At 46.1% G+C, this 20,249-nt stretch overlaps 1 protein-coding gene across 1 annotated transcript in view; it reads left to right on the top strand.

Moving 5' to 3' along the window:
• TMEM131 (transmembrane protein 131) overlaps nucleotides 1–20,249 on the top strand; it is a 127,397-nt gene that overhangs the window by 33,082 nt on the left and 74,066 nt on the right. The window contains exons 2-3 of the mRNA XM_030570930.1: nucleotides 1,539–1,607; nucleotides 16,707–16,830. Of these exons, the coding sequence (XP_030426790.1) occupies nucleotides 1,588–1,607; nucleotides 16,707–16,830 (144 nt within the window). The 5' untranslated portion in view covers nucleotides 1,539–1,587. The remainder of the gene's footprint in view (nucleotides 1–1,538; nucleotides 1,608–16,706; nucleotides 16,831–20,249) is intronic.

Genomic DNA, 20,249 nt, shown 5'->3' with positions numbered 1-20,249 from the left:
TGAGTCTGTGATCAGGGGTATTGTGACAAAACAGCCTTTTTAAAATCAAAGCATTGTTTAAAAGTAGAAACACAGCATTTAGAGAGAATTTTAAAGCAAGTCTTTACACATGCCTATCTTACCTAAAGGCTTACTATCCTCTGATGGTCATTGTCACCTATTCTTTGTACATGGTAGGTTGCAGGTCTGTTGCTAGCAAGTCAGGCTTCTGTATCACATAGAGTCTGACTACAGAGCTTCCCCTCAGAGAGATACACCAGAGATGTCTTCCATAAGATCTTTTAAAGTATTGCCAGGTAGGGCTGAGGTTAGCTGAAGTTAAGATACAGTAGAACCTCGGAGTTATGAACATCGGAGTTGCTAACTGACTAGTTAGCCCCACACCTAATTTGAAACTGGAAATATGCCATCAGGCAGCAGAGACCACCCCCACCAAAAAAAAAAAAAGGAAAAAAGAAAATACTGTACAGCACTGTGTTAAACATAAACGGCTAAAAAAAAAAGGGTGGAGGGTAAATTTTTTTTGACAAGATAAGGAAACTTTCTGTGCTTGTTTCATTTAAATTAAGATGGTTAAAAGCAGCATTTTTCTTCTGCATAGTAAAGTTTCAAAGCTGTATTAGGTTCAGTTGTAAACTTTTGAAAGAACAGCTATAATGTTTTGTTTAGAGTTAAACACTTCAGAGTTACGAATACCTCCATTCCCAAGGTGTTTTAACTCTGAGGTTCTACTGTGTTATACACAATGCCACCTAGTGGCTGAAGAGTATAATATGGTCAGCATTCCATTCGTTATCTAGTCATTGCTAACTTCTTCAGACACCCCTAGAAACTTCTTCCCTTGAGAGGATTCTTTCTTTAAAACTTGCCACAGTTCTCTTAATATTCTGGTTCCCAAGCCTTTTCCAGTTTCATTGAGAAGTGGCTTATTTTGAGCCATTTTCCCCCTTCCTGTTTGTTTTTCTTACAGATCCCTTTTAAACTAAACCAATATAGTTGTACATTAAAGCAATGACCTGGTTAGCATACAGTATTCATAAATTACAGAGCAGCTCCAATTCAATCACATCTATTTCATTCAAAGAGAAGTAAAATATTTTGGGTTCAGCAAGTGAAGTTCAATTTCAATTTGAAATTAATTATTCTTCCTTCTTGTTCCTCTTTGTAATGTGTGGATATGGTTCTGTAAGAGACCAATCATATGTGCATGAAATATTGTCATATGTCCGAATGGACATATGTGTTTGGACATTGATGTGTTTCCCTAATGTTTCGTCTTGGTATTTTGTTTGTATTGGAATGGATATAATTGTGGAGGGAAAAATTAAAATGTTGGCTTAAACTGTAGCTATTTAAGATGTATAGTCTTAATATAACATAATCCTGTTTGTCTCTGCATTTGATAGAATGCATTCAACATAATTTTCAGATCTGTTCACTTAAAACCATCCAGTAAGTTTATTCATAAACGTATGTACTAAAGCACTGCACAGTAACAACTTCTGTTACAGAGCCTTTTTTTTTTTTTTTTTTTGCAGTATATCTCTTTATCGGGGGAATTGCAGACCTATCCGGTTTGAACCACCAATGCTGGATTTCCATGAACAGTAAGTTGTGAAGCTTTTAATTTCTGTCCTAGTTAGAAGACAAATACAAAAATTAACCTAAACAACACACACATTTGATGGACAGAACTTTAAATGTATATCCATAATTGCAGCTGGCCTAGCTGTGTGTGTCAAAATGGGATCTCAACCATCTTTGACTCCTAGCTAAAACTAGGCTCTTGACTTGTTTTGTACAGTTGGTCTAGGATGTGGCGGGATAGCTTGTTTTAAGCAGAGTCTGCTTTCATTGCATGCTACAGTGAAGCTAGCTGGATTACTTTTCATTTGTAGGAAAGAGTAGTGGCACAATGTAGGGGATGTAGAGCAGTATAAGGAAAATAGTGGAAGTTTTGCCTGTCCAAGCCAGAATTTTATGCTGATCCTGAGTTATTTGTTAACCTGTGGAGGGAAAGAGTCATTTATATAGTTTTGTCAAAGTGGTTGTCCAAGAATACCCTATGCACATGGAAGTATCCTTCTCCCTTTCATATAGCTTTAATGTTTAGCAACGTATTTACTATGAAAGTGCTTTATTTTACAAGTATTAATTTATGGCCTTTGTCAGTGCAATGAACAACATGCTATAGCTAATATGCCAAATTTATATTAACACATTGTTACAAAAAACATGTTAAGAGAAGCTAACCAACCATCTTAGGTTTGTCTATGTTTCAGCACTTTGGTTTGGCAACTTTCATGATTTTTAAGTGTCAGTATGTGGTCATGGTCAGAGAACTAACTGTAGTTATTTGCTTATTATGTTTAAGCAAAAATGTGCAGTACAAAAGTGCCATGTTAGTCACATCTCTGCTATAACCACAAAATTTGATTGAATGTCATTCATATGAATAATGCAGTACAAGACCTAAATTCAGTAAGTTTAAAGACTGCTCATGCAGATAACTTTTTTCTATGATACAGTTTTGATTATATGGTCTTAGTAACTGAATAAGAATAAAGTAAATGTATGGGGAAATTCCTGAAGAAGTTTGATTTGTAGTAAATACACAGCATTCTTTTAAGAATTAAAGTTTATTTTATTTTTATGCAGTTTTTTATCATAATGTTAATTGCTTCTACTCCTTTGCTTTGTAGAAAAATCTCACTTAAAATCTCTGTAAGCACATCTGAAGGAAATAAAATGAGTTATATGAACTTTCTTTTCTTTTCTTTTTTTTTTTAATTTTGGAAGTACTCGAATATCTATTTTTCATAAGTATGAATTTTAATATAAATATCAGTGTTTTAGCATTAAAACGGATATCTTAAATGTTTGTTCTAATAAATTTGCTCTTCATTATGCTTCAGTTGTTTTTTATATACAATCTATCTTTCCAGAACTCTCTCCCTTTGAACAAGTCAGTTAATAGAGATCTGAACACTGCCAAAATTATTGAAGTTATGATCTTGCAAAGGGCATGTCCAGCTCTGTAGAATTAGTGCCAAATGATGTGGGCTTTTTTAATGATACAGACATTTCCAATTAAAGTTGTAATAGGAGCATGTGTGTCAGACTTTGGTCGTTAAGGTTTTCTTCACTTCTTAAAAATACAATATGTTAATATATTTACTGCTGTAGAAAGTTGAAATGCATTGCTTCAATTATAAATTTAGTCAGAAACAATGGTTTTGCTATCATGATAGATTTGTTAAAAATTTAGTAGGACTGTGTTGAACATATGTGGAAAATAGATTTTGTTAGAGGTAAACTAGATCATGTTTCGTTGTGTCCCCTTCATGCTCTAGTAGGGCTGGAAAACTCTTGGGGAGGAGAAAGTATAGTCTTGGGTTGTAAGTAGCACATGTATGAGCTGGAGGTACAAGGGGGGGAGGAGGAGGGTAGCCCCAGAGTCTCCATCCCATATTGGGGAGATGGAGTGAGAAGGGGCTCTGCACACACCTCTGCAAACTGTGTAAACTGGCCTATTCATCTCATTCAGATGAGAATATGCCTGTGAGAAATATCCCATGGAGATGATTACACCTTGAAATACTATCTCTGAGAAGCTGAACTGCCCCATTCATCTCAACGGGTGTTCTCCTTTCCCTCCTCTCATCACTGTACCTGTGGCATGTACCAAACGTGTCCCAGCCTCTTATCTGAGTCTCAGCCCCCTGTGCCTATTGCATGCACTGAGATGCTTCTTCCCAGCTTCCAGAACAGGCTTAGTCTATCATGCCTAGTGATGCCTTGCAGGAGTTCAAATAGACAGTCCTAGTGAAGAGAACCATAGCTGGCTTCATAATACTGCCCACCAGACCATCTCAGGTTGACTCAAGCAAGCAAGTAGGATGGCTCTGACCTGTTGTATCGAATGCAAAGCCTGATGTTTTTAAGCGTGAAATTTCATGTATTTTACCAGTTGAGATACACTTGGTGAGCTTGATTTTAAAAACCGAACTGTATCCAGTATGCTTGTTTCACCAATTTAGAATTTCCCCCCAGATAACTAGCTCTTAAGCACTGCATTGCTATGTCACGGGGTCCATGTAGACCATGTTGGATTGCCACTGATTAGACAGAAAAGATACTAAATTAACCTCTCACTTGTAGAGAGTGATCCCTCTAGAAGAAGAATGGAATTTGACTGCTGCCATAGCTCTAACAGTATGTGACTAGAGGACTTTCTTTTCATTTTCTTTCAATCTGGTCTTTCTCACAAGCACTAAATTTACAGTTCGTCTTGTAAAAGTAGTCTGCCAGTATATTCATTGAGGTTGTTGAATCATGATTAACAGACTGTAAAAGTCTTGAAATGGTACTGAAATCTTCATTGTGGCAAAATGTATCTGTGGAATGGTCTCACCTCACTAGTGTTGAAAAGCATCTGCCACATCTCAACCTATGCCTAATGTTTTCTTCCTAGGTTAATATTCTACAAGCCTAACTTTTTAGTTTTTGTAGTATTTTCTGTTTATCACTGCAAGTAGTTCTATCTTGCTTGTAAGCGCTATGCTTTTAATATTTGGCAGGCGGTTTTTACTCTGAAGAGAGTACAGAACAGCTTTGTCTGCACTTAAAAACATTAGCAAGCAATTCCTTTTAAATTGAGTATCTGAGTCCGTTCTGCATGTGATATAAGAATAATTTAAGGGAATGAGAAGCGGATCAGACCCTTGTTTCTTCAAGAACTCTAATCTCTAACAGGATATGGGGAAAATAATTATCAGCAAGCAGGAAGATCATCCAAATAATTAGCATTCTTTTACATTCTTTTTCTTTAAGCAGCCATTTTCACAGATTTCAAGGTGATTTTATAAGATAGCTGTAATAAAGAACCACATGTGCATTTGTCATGTTTTTAATACATAAGAGCTTTATAGAATCACTTAGATTTTAGACATGCTCAGGGTAATATAAAATATTTTTCTTCTCTCTTTGTAATAGACTTTAATTCACATCTGTTTTGGAATTGGTTAAAAAACTTAATCTAGAAAACAGTTCTATTGGTAGATCAAAACTGAATATGTTAAGTTGATGCAATCTGTTTTGTATTTGTAAATTATTTGATCTTAGAATGAGAGATGCTGATAAGTCAAATAATGCAATAATTTAAAGCCTTGTATCATAGAATCTTAGAAGATTAGGGTTGGACGAGACCTCAGGAGGTCTAGTCCCAACCCCCTGCTCAAAGCAGGACCAATCCCAACCAAATTGAGCCATAGATCACTACCCATTGAGCCCAACAATCTAGCCAACTTTCTATCCACCTTATAGTCCATTAATCCAATCCATACTTTTTTAACTTGCTGCCAAGAATACTGTGGGAGACCATATCAAAAGCTTTGCTAACGTCAAGATATATCACGTCCACCACTTTTCCCATATTCACAGAGCCAGTCATCTCCTCATTGAAGGCAATCAGGTTGGTCAGGCGTGATGTGCCCTTGGTGAATCCGTATTGACTGTTCCTGATCAACTTCTTCTTCTCCAAGTGCTCCAAAATGGATTCCTTGAGGACTTGCTCCATAACTTTGGACCAGTTCATTCTAGGTGACATTGGATAATGACCTGCTCTCAGTATTTCAATCTGTGGAGCTTTGAAAACCAGTTGAAAAGAGGCTGATGTACTGCAAAGATTGGTCCAAAAATATACCTTATAGAAATACTTGTACTTGTTACATTAATTTAAAACTTGAAGATTAATAATCTCAGTCTCTGATAGTGCAGTGATATCTCTTCCTTAATTTCTGCTGTATTTCCCCTGGTAGGGTGACACAACTGATCTCAGTTTATCTCCCTCAGTTACTCATCCATATTGCTCCGACCAACCATTATGTATGTCTGAGTGCAAAGCAGGGAGCACACTTTTTTAGTGCTTTGGTCTTGTCCATTGTCTTGCTTTCCGTGAAGCTGTGGCAAGAGTCCAAAGCTATGTCCAAAGAGTCCAAAATTATGAAAGGATAACCTTTCCATTTAGGGCAAACTGGGTATTGCATGTGTCACTAAAGTCAGAGTAGTCTCCTTTGCTTAGGTCTCTTTTTCATAGGAAGCTTTCCTTTAGCCTGATTTTCAGCAGCTGTCAAAGGTGATTATGGGGAAAAAGTTTGTAGACAGCCTCAGAATTTATAAAGCCTCTGTCTAGAACCAGGGCAGACCTGTTAGAGCAGGGGTGGCCTGAGGGCTGCATTGAGTTTCATAAATTGTATGGAGGGATGGTTAGGGGAGGGGGTTGTGGCCCCCTCCCACCTCCTATCTACACCCCGCCCCCCCCACCCGGGACTCCGCCCATCCAACCACTCCTTCTCCCAGTCCCCTGACTGCCCCCGGAACCGCTGCCCCTAACTGCCCCCTGCTGCCCCATCCAACCCCCCTTCCTTCCTGACTGCGCCCCCCACCCCTGGAATCCCTGCCCCTATTCAACCCCGTGTTCCCCCCCAACTGCCCCATCCCTATCTACACCCTTGTCCCCTGACCACCACCCTGAACTCCCCTGCCCTCTATCCAGCCCCCCCACTCCCTGCCCCCTTACCACACTGCCTGGAGCACTGGTGACTGGCGGCGCTACAGCCGTGCCACCCAGCTGGAGCCGGGCCACACCACCGCTGCCACACAGCACAGAGCCCGGGTCAGGCTGGGCTCTGCATCTGCGCTGCCCCAGAAGCTCCCAGCCCCAACACCCACAGCACAGCAAGCGAGCTGAGGCTTGCAGGGGAGAGAGAACAGTGGGGGAAGGACTTGGGGCTAGCCTCCTGGGCCTGGAGCTTGGGGGCCAGGCAGGACAGTCCCACGGGCCATAGTTTGCCCACCTCTGTGTTAGAGGGTCTAGACTTCTCTTTCCCTGAACCTAAATAAAGAAGCCAAAAATCACAAAAAAATCTTTCTATTCTTCCTCATCCTCCAGTTTTCCCACAAAGAAGTAGAGATGTTAAGGCTGAATGGGAATCCCTGCTGAGATTACATTCTTAACTTTTAATATTCAAATGAAATCTTACAAATTTCAGAAGACAAGTTTGCATTTGTTTGAAGAATCCCAAACTAAATATAGATTGGAAAGAAGCCAGAGGTGTTCTCAGTAAAGGTCTTTTCCAAGCAACCTGTCCTTGCCCCACAATGAACAGATGGAAATCTCTGAGAATTACTTTGAGCCAATAACAAGGACCCTTGTAACCTTTAGCCGCAGGTTCAACATGGCTCAGTGCGAGGGACTTACCCACGTCTTTACTTCTAAAGAGGAGGGTAAATTCCATATTCACTAAAACAATTCTAGCAGTTATGTTTCAGATGCCTTTAGATTCTCTTCCAGATTCATAACTTCAGTTATCAGGTGCTACATATAGCTGCATTTCTAGAAAGCCAAACAGCGCAGAGGGGGAGGATAGTATTTCAGTGGAATAAAAATAACTTGTTAGTAACTATATCCTTGTTTGATAGACTCATAGACTTTAAGGCCAGAAGGGACCATTATGATCATCTAGTCTGACCTCCTGCACAGTGCAGGCCACAGAATCTCACCCACTCACTCCTGTAACAAACCCTAACCTATGTCTGAGTTATTGAAGTCCTCAAATCATGGTTTAAAGACCTCAGGGTGCACAGAATCCTCCAGCAAGTGACCTGTGTCCCACGCTGCAGAGGAAGGCAAAAAACCTCCAGGGCCTCTGCCAATCTTCCCTGGAGGAAAATTCCTTCCTGACCCCAAATATGGCAATCAGTTAAACCCTGAGCATGTGTCAAGTATTAGAGGGGTAGCCGTGTTAGTTTGGATCTGTAAAAGCAGCGAAAAATCCTGTGGCACCTTATAGACTGACAGACGTATTGAAGCATGAGCTTTCGTGGATCAAAACTCACTTCGTCGGATGCAGGCATCCACGAAGTGGGTATTGACCCACGAAAAAGCTTATGCTGCAATACATCTGTTAGCCTGAGCATGTGGTCAAGACTCACCAGCCAGCACTCAGGAAAGAATTCTCTGTAGTAACTCAGATCCGACCCCATCTAACATCTCATCGCAGACCATTGGGCATATTTACCTGCTAATAATCAAAGATCAATTAATTGCCAAAATTAGGCTATCCCATCATACCATCCCCTCCATAAACTTATCAAGTTTAGTCTTAAAGCCAGATATGTCTTTTGCCTCCACTACTCCCCTTGGAAGGCTGTTCCAGAACTTCACTCCTCTGATGGTTAGAAACCTTCATCTAATTTCAAGTCTAAACTTCCTAGTGTCCAGTTTTATATCCATTTGTTCTTTTGTCCACATTGGTACTAACCTTAAATAATTCCTCTCCCTCCCTGATATTTATCCCTCTGATATATTTATAAGGAGCAATCATATCTCCCCTCAGCCTTTTTTTGGTTAGGCTAAACAAGCCAAGCTCTTTGAGTGTTCTTTCATAAGACAGGTTCTTCTTCGAGTGCTTGCTCATATCCATTCCAGTTAGGCGCACACCTATCCATTTCAGTTAGGTGTGCGCGCGCCACATGCACGTTCGTCTGAAGAGTTTTACCCTAGCAACCTCCGGTGGGTCGGCTGCGTTGTCCCTTGGAGTGGCGTCGCCATGGCACCAGATATATACCCCTGCCCACCCGACCGCTCCTCAGTTCCTTCTTACTGTCCATGTCAGTCATTGGAACAGTGGAGTGCGGCTTAGCTGTCCTCCACCTCCCTAGTTACTCCTTGTTTCTTCACTATCGTTGTTGTATATAGCTGGTTTTATATATAGTTACGGTTAGTTCTTGAATAGTTAGTATATATAGTTACAGCGGGGTTTGGGCATTAACCCCTTACCCGCACCCAGTGCCGGGGCCCATGCCCGGTTCACCGGGGTTTAAACCGTGCTCGGCCTGTCATAAGCTGATGCCCACAAGCGATCCCCACGACTCTTGTCTAAAGTGCCTTGGGGAATCGCACATTACGGATAAGTACTGTATTTGCAAGGCATTTAAACAGAGGACTAAGAAAGAGACTTTCGCCTGAAGAATCTCCTCATGGAGGCAGCTTTGAACCTTCCGTCCTCGGCACCGAGCGCTGAGCACTCTGCTAGCAGCGCTCCTCCGGTACTGGACCGTGCCGGCACCGCCAAGACACCGAGGCACCGGCCATCTCCGGTGCAGGGGTCTGCTCGGCATCTATCTCTCTCCCCAAAGCAGAAGAGGTCGAAGTCCTCCACTACCTCTGTGCCCTTGGCACAGACGCAGCCTCATGCAGACCGCCCGGCACCTGCACCTGCCGCAGCACCAACTGCTGCAGTACCGTCGACTCTGGTCCTGCAGGGGCCGTCGAATCCGGTCCCTGAGAGCTCCCCGCCGAGTCCTGTGGTTGAGCTGATGGTCCCCTCTACGCCAGAGATGTTCTCCGTGGCCAGGGACCTTATAGCCATGACGGAGTCTGTCCTGCCTCAACCCCCGGCACCGCCAGTGCGGATATTACACTCCAGAGGCAAGCCAGCCATAATAAGACCTCCTTCAGTCATCTCGGCAGACCGGCACCGATCACGATCCAGGTCCCGGCGCTGTTCGCGGTCTCATCTATGATCACGGTCCTGACGCCGCTCGCAGTCCCAGCACCGATCACCTACTCGATACCGGTCATACTCGTGGCATAGATCGACGTCTCGGCCTCCGGCCCAGTACTCTCGGTATTGCTCCCGCTCCCGGCACAGCGACTCTCGAAGCCGTTCCTGCTGCAGACCTTCGAGATCCAGGTCAACCTCCCAGCATTGCGCCGGTCGCAGGTCCCGGTCTCGCTCTCGGCACCAATATGACTCCAGATACCGATCCCCGCTGCCGAGGAGATCACCAACAGCGAGAGAGGGGGACCCTTACCATGGCCTTTCACCTCCTCCCTGGCCATCCCGGCACCCGTCCGTGTCTTCACAGGCAGACAGTGCATATGTCCAGGACAGAGACGCCGATGTGCCTGCCACGATTTTCCACGAGCCCCAGGCTCAGGATCACAGACCTCAACAGTGGGCATTCTGGACACCTTGGGCATCATCAGGCCCTAGGTACATATCCAGGCCCATCGCGCTCTGCCACATCAGAACACCGGGTACCGGAAGCTACCATAAGCCACCCTCCTCCTCCTGCTTCGGAGGAAGTGTCAGTTCAGCCACAGGACTCCCAAATCCCAAGGGAGGCAGAGGCTGTCCACTACGATGAGCCCTCGACTGACCCGCTTGTCCTAGGTCTCTCCTCATCCTCCTCCCCTGACGAGGCAGTAGCCGGAACGTTGTCTGTAGGCCCTTCACCAATCGACTTGAGGGCCCACCAGGACCTCCTCAGGCGTGTCGCACAAAATATGAACCTGCAAGTTGAGGAGGTCCCGGAGGTAGAGGACCCAGTGGTGGACATTTTATCCTCTGATGCTTCCAAGAGAGTGGCCCTCCCCTTTATACGGACGATCCAGGCCAATGCCAATATGATCTAACAGTCTCCCGCCTCTGTCCCACCTGCTGCCCGGGGAGTGGAACGTAAATATATGGTGCCCTCCAAGGGCTACGACTACTTATGTCCATCCCCCTCCTTGCTCCCTCATTGTCCAGTTGGTCAACAAGAGAGAATGCCATGGCCAGCAGGCTCCAGCCCCGAAATCAAAAGACGCGAGGCGCATGGACTTGCTGGGCCGCAAAGTCTATTCTGCAAGGGCGCTCCAATTCCATGTGGCTAATCAACAAGCCCTCCTTAGCCGCTATAATTATAATACCTGGGCGGCGGCGGACAAGTTCAAGGAGTTGCTCCTGCAGGACTCCCGACAGGAATTTGCGGTCATCCTGGACGAGGGGAAGAAGGTGGCTAGAACCTCCCTCCAGGCGTCCCTAGACGCCGCGGACTCAGCGGCCAGGACCCTAGCCTCCGGGGTTACTATGAGGCATATCTCATTGCTGCAAGTCTCAGGCCTTCCCCCGGAGCTCCAACATACAATTCAGGACCTCCCCTTTGAAGGGCAAGGCCTATTCTCTGATAAGACAGACCCTAGGCTGCAAAGCCTAAAGGATAACAGGGTCATTATGCGCTCACTGGGCATGCACATGCCAGTGACTCAGCGCAGGCCCTTCCGCCCCCAGCCACACTGCTCTTACCCTCAGCCCAGACAGAGACACGACTTTGCCAGAAGGCGGGGTAGAACCGGTCACCGGAAGCAGTCAGGCAACCAAGGGGGCCAGAACCAAGGTCCCTCCAAACCGTCCACAGGGCCAAACCCCTCCTTTTGAAAGTGCGTCCGAGGGCGTCGTACCAGTATCGTCAAAGGATCCGTTCCCTCCTTTCTCCGACTGCCTCTCCCTTTTCCTCCCTATGTGGTCCCAGCTAACAACAGATCACTGAATCTTACGCATGCTGGAATTAGGGTACCACCTCCAATTTATTTCATGCCTCCCCTTCCGCCCCCCTTCCTCGTCCCTCTTCAGGGACCCCTCTCACGAGCAGCTCCTCCTCCAGGAGGTGCAGACGCTCCTTGCCAAAGGAGCCATAGAGGAGGTACCAGAACACCAGTGGGGCACAGGGTTTTACTTGCGCTACTTCCTAATCCCCAAGGCAAAGGGGGGTCTCAGACCTATCCTGGATCTGCGGGAACTCAACAGATACATGATAAAGTTGAAGTTCTATATGATATCCCTGGGGACCATCATCCCATTCCTGGATCCCGGAGACTGGTATGCCGCCCTACACGTGAAAGATGCATATTTTCACATAGCCACCTACCCTCCTCCCAGGAGGTTCCTCCGGTTCGTAGTCAAGTGCCAACGTTTTCCGTTTGCGGTCCTACCGTTCGGCCTCTCTACAGCCGCAAGAGTATTTACGAAATGCATGGCTGTAGTCGCCGCCCACCTCCGCCGCCGTCGGATACACGTTTTTCCGTATCTAGACTGGCTCATCTGAGGGACCTCTGAGGCACAAGTGATCCATCACGTCCGCATTGTCAAAGACCTTTTCCTACATCTAGGCCTAATGATCAATGCGGAAAAGTCCACTCTGATTCCCACTCAGAGGATAGACTTCATTGGCACCACCCTGGACTCCATCCTCGCCAGAGCTTGCTTACCGCTGCCCTGGTTCCAGGCAATGGTGGCCATCATCCAGAGTCTGCAAGCTGCTCCCTTGACTTCAGTTCACACTTGCCTAGGTCTCCTGGGTCACATGGTGGCCTGCACGTTTGTGACGAAATACGCCAGACTGCACCTCCATCCCCTCCAATTGTGGCTCAACTCAGTGTACCGACCAGGCAGGGATGCCATAGACATGGTCGTCACCATTCCCCCGAGCATCCTAGGCCCTTTGACTGGTGGCTGACCCCCACCCTGGTGTATGTAGGGCTGCCGTTCCATCCACGCCAGCCCTCTGCGTCCCTGATGACAGATGCATCATCTCTCGGCTGGGGTGCTCACCTCGGGCATCTACGCACGCAAGGCCTTTGGTCATCTCAGGAACTGGCCTTGCACATGAATGTCCGGGAGCTGAGAGCAGTCCGCCTTGCTTGCCAGGCATTCCAACAGCACTTGCAAGGCCATTGTGTGTCAATATCACCGACAACACAACAGCCATGTACTATATAAACAAGCAGGGCGAGACAAGGTCCTCGACCCTTTGTCAGGAAGCCATTCAACTCTGGGACTTTTGTATAGCCCACTCTATAGACCTCATAGCGTCCTTTCTCCCAGGGGTTCGGAACACTCTGGCGGATCGCCTCAGCAGATCCTTCCTTTCTCACGAGTGGTCACTTCACCCAGACGTTATTCTTTTGGTCTTCCAGCAGTGGGGATTTCCCCATGTAGACCTCTTCGCGTCCCGCAAGAACAGGAAATGCCAGATGTTCTGTTCCTTTCAAGGCCTCTCACAGGGTTCGATAGCGGACGCCTTCCTGGTACCGGGGACGACTCACCTGCTATACACTTTTCCACTGTTCCCGCTCGTCCACAAGGTCCTGCTGAAAGTATGCAGGGACAGAGCCCGCTTTTGATCATGATCGCTCCAGCGTGGCCCAGACAGCACTGGTACACCATGTTGCTAGACCTGTCAATAGCCGACCCTATCCCACTACCTCTCCACCTGGACCTGATAACTCAGGACCACGGCAAACTGCATCACCCAGACCTACAGTCCCTCCATCTCACGGCATGGCTCCTGAGTGGTTGACCCAGTCTGAGATGCGTTGCTCAGCCCCAGTGCAACAAGTACTCTTGGGTAGCAGAAAACCTTCCACTAGAGCAACATATCTGGCCAAGTGGAAGCGTTTCTCATGCTGGTGTGGAGAACACAACGTTCTTCCCACCGAGGTCTCTATCCCCACCATCTTGGACTACCTCTGGTCCCTTAAACAACAGGGCCTAATGGTATCATCTTTGAGGGTGCACTTGGCTGCCATCTCTACCTTCCACCCAGGGGGAGAATGGTCGCTCGGTGTTTTCACATCCTATGGTATCAAGATTCCTCAAGGGCTTGGAGCAGCTATACTCCCAGGTATGGCGCCCTGCCCCAACCTGGGACCTCAACCTGGTTCTTACCAGACTTATGTCGGCCCCATTCGAGCCATTAGCAACTTGCTGCCTTCTCTACCTGTCCTGGAAAACCGCTTTCCTTGTGGCCATCACATCGGCAAGACGAGTTTCCGAGCTCCGGGCTCTCACGGCGGACCCTCCATATACTGTGTTCCACAAGAACAAAGTGCAGTTGCGACCACACCCGGCCTTTCTCCCCAAAGTGGTATCGGCCTTCCATGTTAACCAGGAGATCTTCCTTCCCGTCTTCTTCCCGAAGCCACATTCATCACGCAGGGAGCAACAGCTGCACTCCCTAAACGTCCGTAGAACACTCACTTTTTATATAGAGCGGACAAAGCCCTTCCGCAGAATCCCCCACCTCTTCATCGCAGTGGCAGAGCGTATGAAGGGCCTACCCATTTCTTCACAGAGGATTTCATCCTGGGTGATATCGTGGATCCGCGCCTGTTATGACTTGGCTCATGTTCCGTCGAGCCACCTCACAGCCCACTCTACCAGGGCTCAAGCCTCATCTGCTGCTTTCCTGGCTCACGTGCCGATCCACGAGATATGTCGTGCAGCTACCTGGTCCTCGGTCCATACCTTTGCCTCTCTCTATGCCCTGGTTCAGCAGTCCAGGGATGACGCAGCCTTTGGCTCTGCGGTGTTACACTCTGCGACATCTCACTCTGACCCCACTGCCTAGGTGAGGCTTGGGAATCACCTGACTGGAATGGATATGAGCAAGCACTCGAAGAAGAAGAGACGGTTACTTTTGTAACTGTTGTTCTTCGAGATGTGTTGCTCATATCCATTCCAAACCCGCCTTCCTTCCCCACTGTCAGAGTAACCGGCAAGAAGGAACTGAGGAGTGGTCAGGTCGGCAGGGGTATATATCTGGCGCCATGGCAGCGCCACTCCAGGGGGCGACCCAGCTGATCCACTGGGGGTTGCTAGAGTAAAAATCTTCCAATTAACATGCACACGGCGCGCGCGCACACCTAACTGGAATGGATAGGTGTGCGCCTGACTGGAATGGATCTGAGCAACACATCTCGAAGAACAACAGTTACAAAGGTGAGTAACCGTCTTTTTTCCATTCCTTGGATCATCCTAGTAGCCCTTCTCCGTACCTGTTCCAGTTTGAATTCATCCTTCCTAAACAGGGAGACCAGAACTGCACACACTATTCCAGATGAGATCTCACCAGTGCCTTATATAATGGTACTAACACCACCTTATCTTTACTGGAAATACCTCGCCTGATGCATCCCAAGACTGCATTAGCTTTTTTTAACGGCCATATCACATTGGCGGCTCATAGTCATCCTGTGATCAACCAATAACACCTTGGCCTTTAGCTTCAGGATGCTTAGCACAGTTTTACTTCATAAACAGGAAGCATTTTCCAGTTACCTAAATGATCAGTTAATTGTGATGCAGGTTGGTTATCACCACTCAGGTATCTGTCAAACGCCTGCTTGACAGTCAGCAAAATTATTCTGCTTCACATTTGGAACCTAAAATGAAATGTTATAGAAACAATTGCATAATTACACTAGCATTTGTTAAGTAAACTGGTAACTAGCCAAAACTTAAGTTGCAAGGATCTTCAACCCTTTTGATTTGTATAAAACTATTTACTGGAATTGCTCTATGGTATCTACTGTAATGAAAGTGTACGCTATTTGAATAGACAGACTACAGTTTTAGGGAACAAGTACACACATGAGCTGACGGTAACTTTCAGAGACTAACTTGGAGTAAACTTGTTGGTTACATACACATTAACCCCAGAATGGTTTATGTGAAAGGTATGTTTTATGAAGTATAAAACAAATTTCTTCAGAGACATTGAAGCCTGAAAAGCAATCATGAAATCAAAGCATGTCTTGTTTTGTCAGTATATATGTGCTTTAATAAAAGGAGTGAGTAAAAAACTTCGTAGAACAAATTATGTTTGATTTTACTGTTACTGAAAAGCTTGCTGTTTGTTCATCGTTTTTGTCAAGTGAATGGATTTTGTAGTTTCACTGCTCTCTAGAGCTTTCTGCACTGATAGCCTGATTTGGTTACCTGAAGTGTATTTTAAGAACCTTTTCTATGTTGTCCTAGAGATGTAACATTCAAATAAGAATATTAGATTATATTATAATACTGAATCAAAAGTGATGTATATATTTGTATGCTTCTAAAATACAGTACATTTTCTTTATAGTAAATGGATAGGAAACACAGGACCCAGATAGGGCTGCTCGTGAAGATCTGATTAAAATAATTTCAGCATTTGAGAGTTGTGGATTGGTGTTGTGTGTTCCCCTTTTTTTTTTAAGTTGCTGTGATGTTACAAACTTATACAAGAAAGGAATGATGGCTTTGTCTCAGTTTCATCTATAAAACAGTGATATTACTTTACTTTACTTCACAGAGATGCTTAGGTTAAATTCTTAATGTTTAGGGCAGGAGTGGCCAACCCCTGGGGCTTCGGAGACACATGCGGCTCTTCAGAAGTTAATATGTGGCTCCTTGTGTAGGCTCCGACTCCAGGGCTTGGAGCTACAGGTGCCAACTTTCCAATGTGCCGGGGAGTGCTCACTGCTCAACCCCTGGACCTGCCAGGCCCTCATTCCTCCCCCCCGCCCCCCGCCTCCTGCACACTACGAACTAGTTGATCGGAAAGTGCGGGAAGGGAGGGGAAGGTGCTGATCAGCGGGGCTGCCAGTGGGCGGGAGGTGCTGGGATCGGGGTGGGGAGAGCTGAAGGGTCGGGGAGGGAACTGCTGACATATTACTGTGGCTCTTTGGCAATGTACATTAGTAAATTCTGACTCCTTCTCAGGCTCAGGTTGGCCACCCCTGTTTTAGGGTGTGTCCAGATACCACTTCAAGCACCACAGAAAAGTGTATAATCAAATAAAATAAATAATTAAACTACAGAACAAGAGCAAGTTTGTAAGAAGGTGTTGCTTTTCTTATTTCCAGGTGAGACTTAAATATTGCTTCATAATGCTTTTCATGAGGACTTGCGAATGTGAATTCTTTTCACTGCTTTATTTAAATTTGTATTTCTTGTCCAGTCTTCTGTGATATGAAACCTAATAATAATTCTATCTAATAAAACACAGTAAAAACATTCTGAATAGACTTTTATATTCTTTCTCTTGTCTTTTGACAGGCCCGTTGGGATGCCAAAAATGGAAAAAGTTTATCTACATAACCCTAGTTCAGAAGAAACTATTATATTAGTATCAATATCTGCTACAACATCACATTTTCATGCATCATTCTTTCAAAATGGGGTGAGTTACTCTGCTTATTAAAGTTATCGTGTTTTTCTTATGATTGTAAAAACTTGTTTCTCTTTGTAATGAGTAGCTCTTGCTTTAAACAAAATTTCTGGTGGATATCTAAAACTTTATGGATTCTTCAGTTCTTTTGATCTTTACCAAGACTGATCAAATAACTTTTAATTTCTAAAGGTATTTTCAGCAATTAAATATCCAGGCCTGACTGCAGTTGTGACTTGCACACTTTCCTTTATGAATCCTGGTTTTTCTTCCCAAAGGTTGCCAAGCTATGTCACAACAACCTTCACTTCAATTGGAAGACCCTAGGAAGCTGCTTTTCCTGTGTTCATCAGTGAATATTATTAAGTTGGCCAGAGGAGAAGCTGAGATGTAGGGTACATGTAGCAATGCACTTTAAAATTTCTAGGCTGTTTCTCAACACTAGTTGTAACAGTGATTTATGCTTAGTTTAGGCTGTGTGCAGATGTTTTTACTACTGTCAGTCTAATTCTGTTTAGAGCAGAGTAACTTTCTAGCATAGGGGTATGTCTACACTATGGGATTATTCCAATTTTACATAAACCATTTTTTAATATAATCTGTTTTAAGTCAAGTGCATGCGGCCACACTAAGCATGTTAATTCGGCGGTGTGCGTCCATGTACCGAGGCTAGCGTCGATTTCCAGAGCGTTGCATTGTGGGTAGCTATCCCATAGTTCCCGCAGTCTCCCTCGCCCATTGGAATTCTGGGTTGAGATCCCAATGTATGATGGAGCAAAAACAGTGTCGCGGGTGATTCAGGGTAAATGTCGTCACTCAATCCTTCCTCCATGAAAGCAATGGTAGACAATCATTTTGCGCCCTTTTTCTCTGGATTGCCCTGGCAGACGCCATAGCATGGCAACCATGGAGCCCGTTTAGCCTGTTTTCACTCTCACCGTATGTGTACTGGATGCTGCTGACAGAGGCGGTACTGCAGTGCTACACAGCAGCATTCATTTTCCTTTGCAAGGTAGCAGAGACAGTTACCAGCCCTATTGCACCATCTGCTGCTTTGGAAATTGGCAATGACGGTTACCAGTCATATTGTACCATCTGCTGCTGTCATGGGTGCTCCTGGCTGGCCTCGCTGAGGTCGACCAGGGGCGCATGGACAAAAATGGGAATGACTTCACAGGTCATTCCCTTGTTTATGTTTTGTCTAAAAATAGAGTCAATCCTGCCTAGAATATGGGGCAAGTCTCCTAGAGAACCAGAGAGCACAGTCACTCCGGCTCAGAGCCCCAGATATCCTGCAGAAATGATGAGCTGCATGCCATTCTAGGGGGTGCCCCTGCAACAACCCCACCTGTTGCTTCCCTCCTCACACAACCCTCCTGGGCTACCATGGCAGTGTCCCCCCATTTCTGTGATGAAGTAATAAAGAATGCATGAATAAGAAACACTGACTTTTTAGTGAGATAAAATGAGGGGGAGGCAGCCTCCTGCTGCTATGATATTCCAGGCAGGACATCTCTATTATTCATTAATGGGTGTCAGAGGGAGAGGAGCACAGCCTCCCGCTGCTATGATAGTCCAGAATCTCCATTAGACATGAAAGGAGATGGGGGAGAGGAGCTCAGCCTCCAGCTGCTATGATGAGGATGGTTACCACCCCTATTGCACCATCTGCCAGGACTGAATCTCCAGGACACAAAGCTTAAAGAAGGGAATGACCAGGAGTCACTCCCATTTTTGCCCAGGCGCCCCGGGCCGACCTCACTGAGGCCAGCCAGGAGCACTCACAGGATGATGACGAGGATTGCTATCAGTTATTTTGTCTCGTACTGTCTGCCACCAGGGAGGGAAGGGGAGGGAATGCTGTTGTTTAGCGCTGCAGCACCCCGTCTACCAGCAGCATCCAGTAGTCATACGGTGACATTGGAAAGAGGCAAGAAACAATTTTTTTTTCCCTTTTCTTTGAGGGTGGGAGGGGGGTAAATTGACGACATATTCCCTGAACCACTGGCGACAATGTTTTTGACCCTTGAGGCATTGGGAGCTCAGCCAAGAATGCAAATACTTTTCGGAGACTGCGGGAACTGTGGGATAGCTTGAGTCCTCAGTCCCCTCTCCATGAGCATCATTTGATTCTTTGGCTTTCCGTTACGCTTGTCACACAGCACTGTGTTGAGTCCCTGCTGTGGCCTCTGTCTATCATAGCCTGGAGATTTTTTCAAATGCTTTGGCATTTCGTCTTCTGGAATGGAGCTCTTGATAGAACAGATTTGTCTCCCCATACAGCGATCAGATCCAGTATCTCCCATACGGTCCATGCTGGAGCTCTTTTTGGATTTGGGACTGCATGGCCACTCGTGCTGATCAGTGCTCCACGCTGGGCAAGCAGGAAATTAAATTCAAAAGTTCGCGGGGCTTTTCCTGTCTACCTGGCCAGTGCATCAGAGTTCAGATCGCTTTCCAGAGCGGTCACAATGGTGCGCTGTGGGATACCGCCCGGAGGCCAATACTGTCGAATTGCGGCCACACTAACCCTAATCTGACATGGCAATAACGATTTCAGCGCTACTCCCCTCGTCGAGGAGGAGTACAGAAATCGGTTTTAAGAGCTCTTTATATCGATATAAAGGGCTTCGTTGTGTGGACGGGTGCAGGGTTAAATCGGTTTAACGCTGGTAAATTCAGTATAAACGCATAGTGCAGACCAGGCCTAGATCTCAGAATAACAGAGTTTAGGGTGGTGGTTTGGTTTTAGTTATAGTACAATATACTAACCATTTTTTGCAGTGATGCAAGTAGAATTCATTTCTTATCAGTACGCTGCACTCATGGAAGGGAAACAGGGTGGGTGCATCTGACTTCTAGACATGACTCCTCCTTGCCCCAGCCTGGGGCCCCGTCCCCTCCCCAAGATCCATCTCATGTTACCTGGGGGGAGCAAGGGAGGCTCTGTCATCTTTTTGCTGTGTTGGAGACTTCTGAACTGCAGGGCTCTCTGGAACCACAGCGGTGAATGGAGCAGAACGTGGGGCGCTGGACAGCCTCACACTGGCAACTCCTCTGGCGTGGCGGTACTTCCCGAGTCCTTCCACGCAGATGCGTCTCCTGAGTCCTGTCTGGGGTCTGTACAGCCTTGCCGGAGGACAGGGCGTGGGGTGGGGCTGGGATAGGGGAACAATACAGCCACTCCAGGGGAGCTGCTGGCGTTCTGCTCCTTTATCGCTGCGGTTCCCTGGTCCTTTCGCTGCTGCAGTTCCCAGGAGAGCCCTGTGGTTCAGCCCTGGAATGGCTGTACCACAACCAGCCCAGTCCTCTGGTAGGGCTGCTGTACAGATCCCAGCCAGGAGACGCAGCTGCATGGAAGGGCTGGGGGTGGTAAAGCCGCGCCAGAGAACACAGCCCCACATTCTGCTCCTCCCGTGTCTTTCTGGTAT

This window comes from Gopherus evgoodei, chromosome 1 (assembly GCF_007399415.2).
Source record: "Gopherus evgoodei ecotype Sinaloan lineage chromosome 1, rGopEvg1_v1.p, whole genome shotgun sequence".
In the NCBI taxonomy this organism is placed as follows: domain Eukaryota; kingdom Metazoa; phylum Chordata; order Testudines; family Testudinidae; genus Gopherus; species Gopherus evgoodei.
This window is presented reverse-complemented; position numbering and strand designations above follow the sequence as displayed.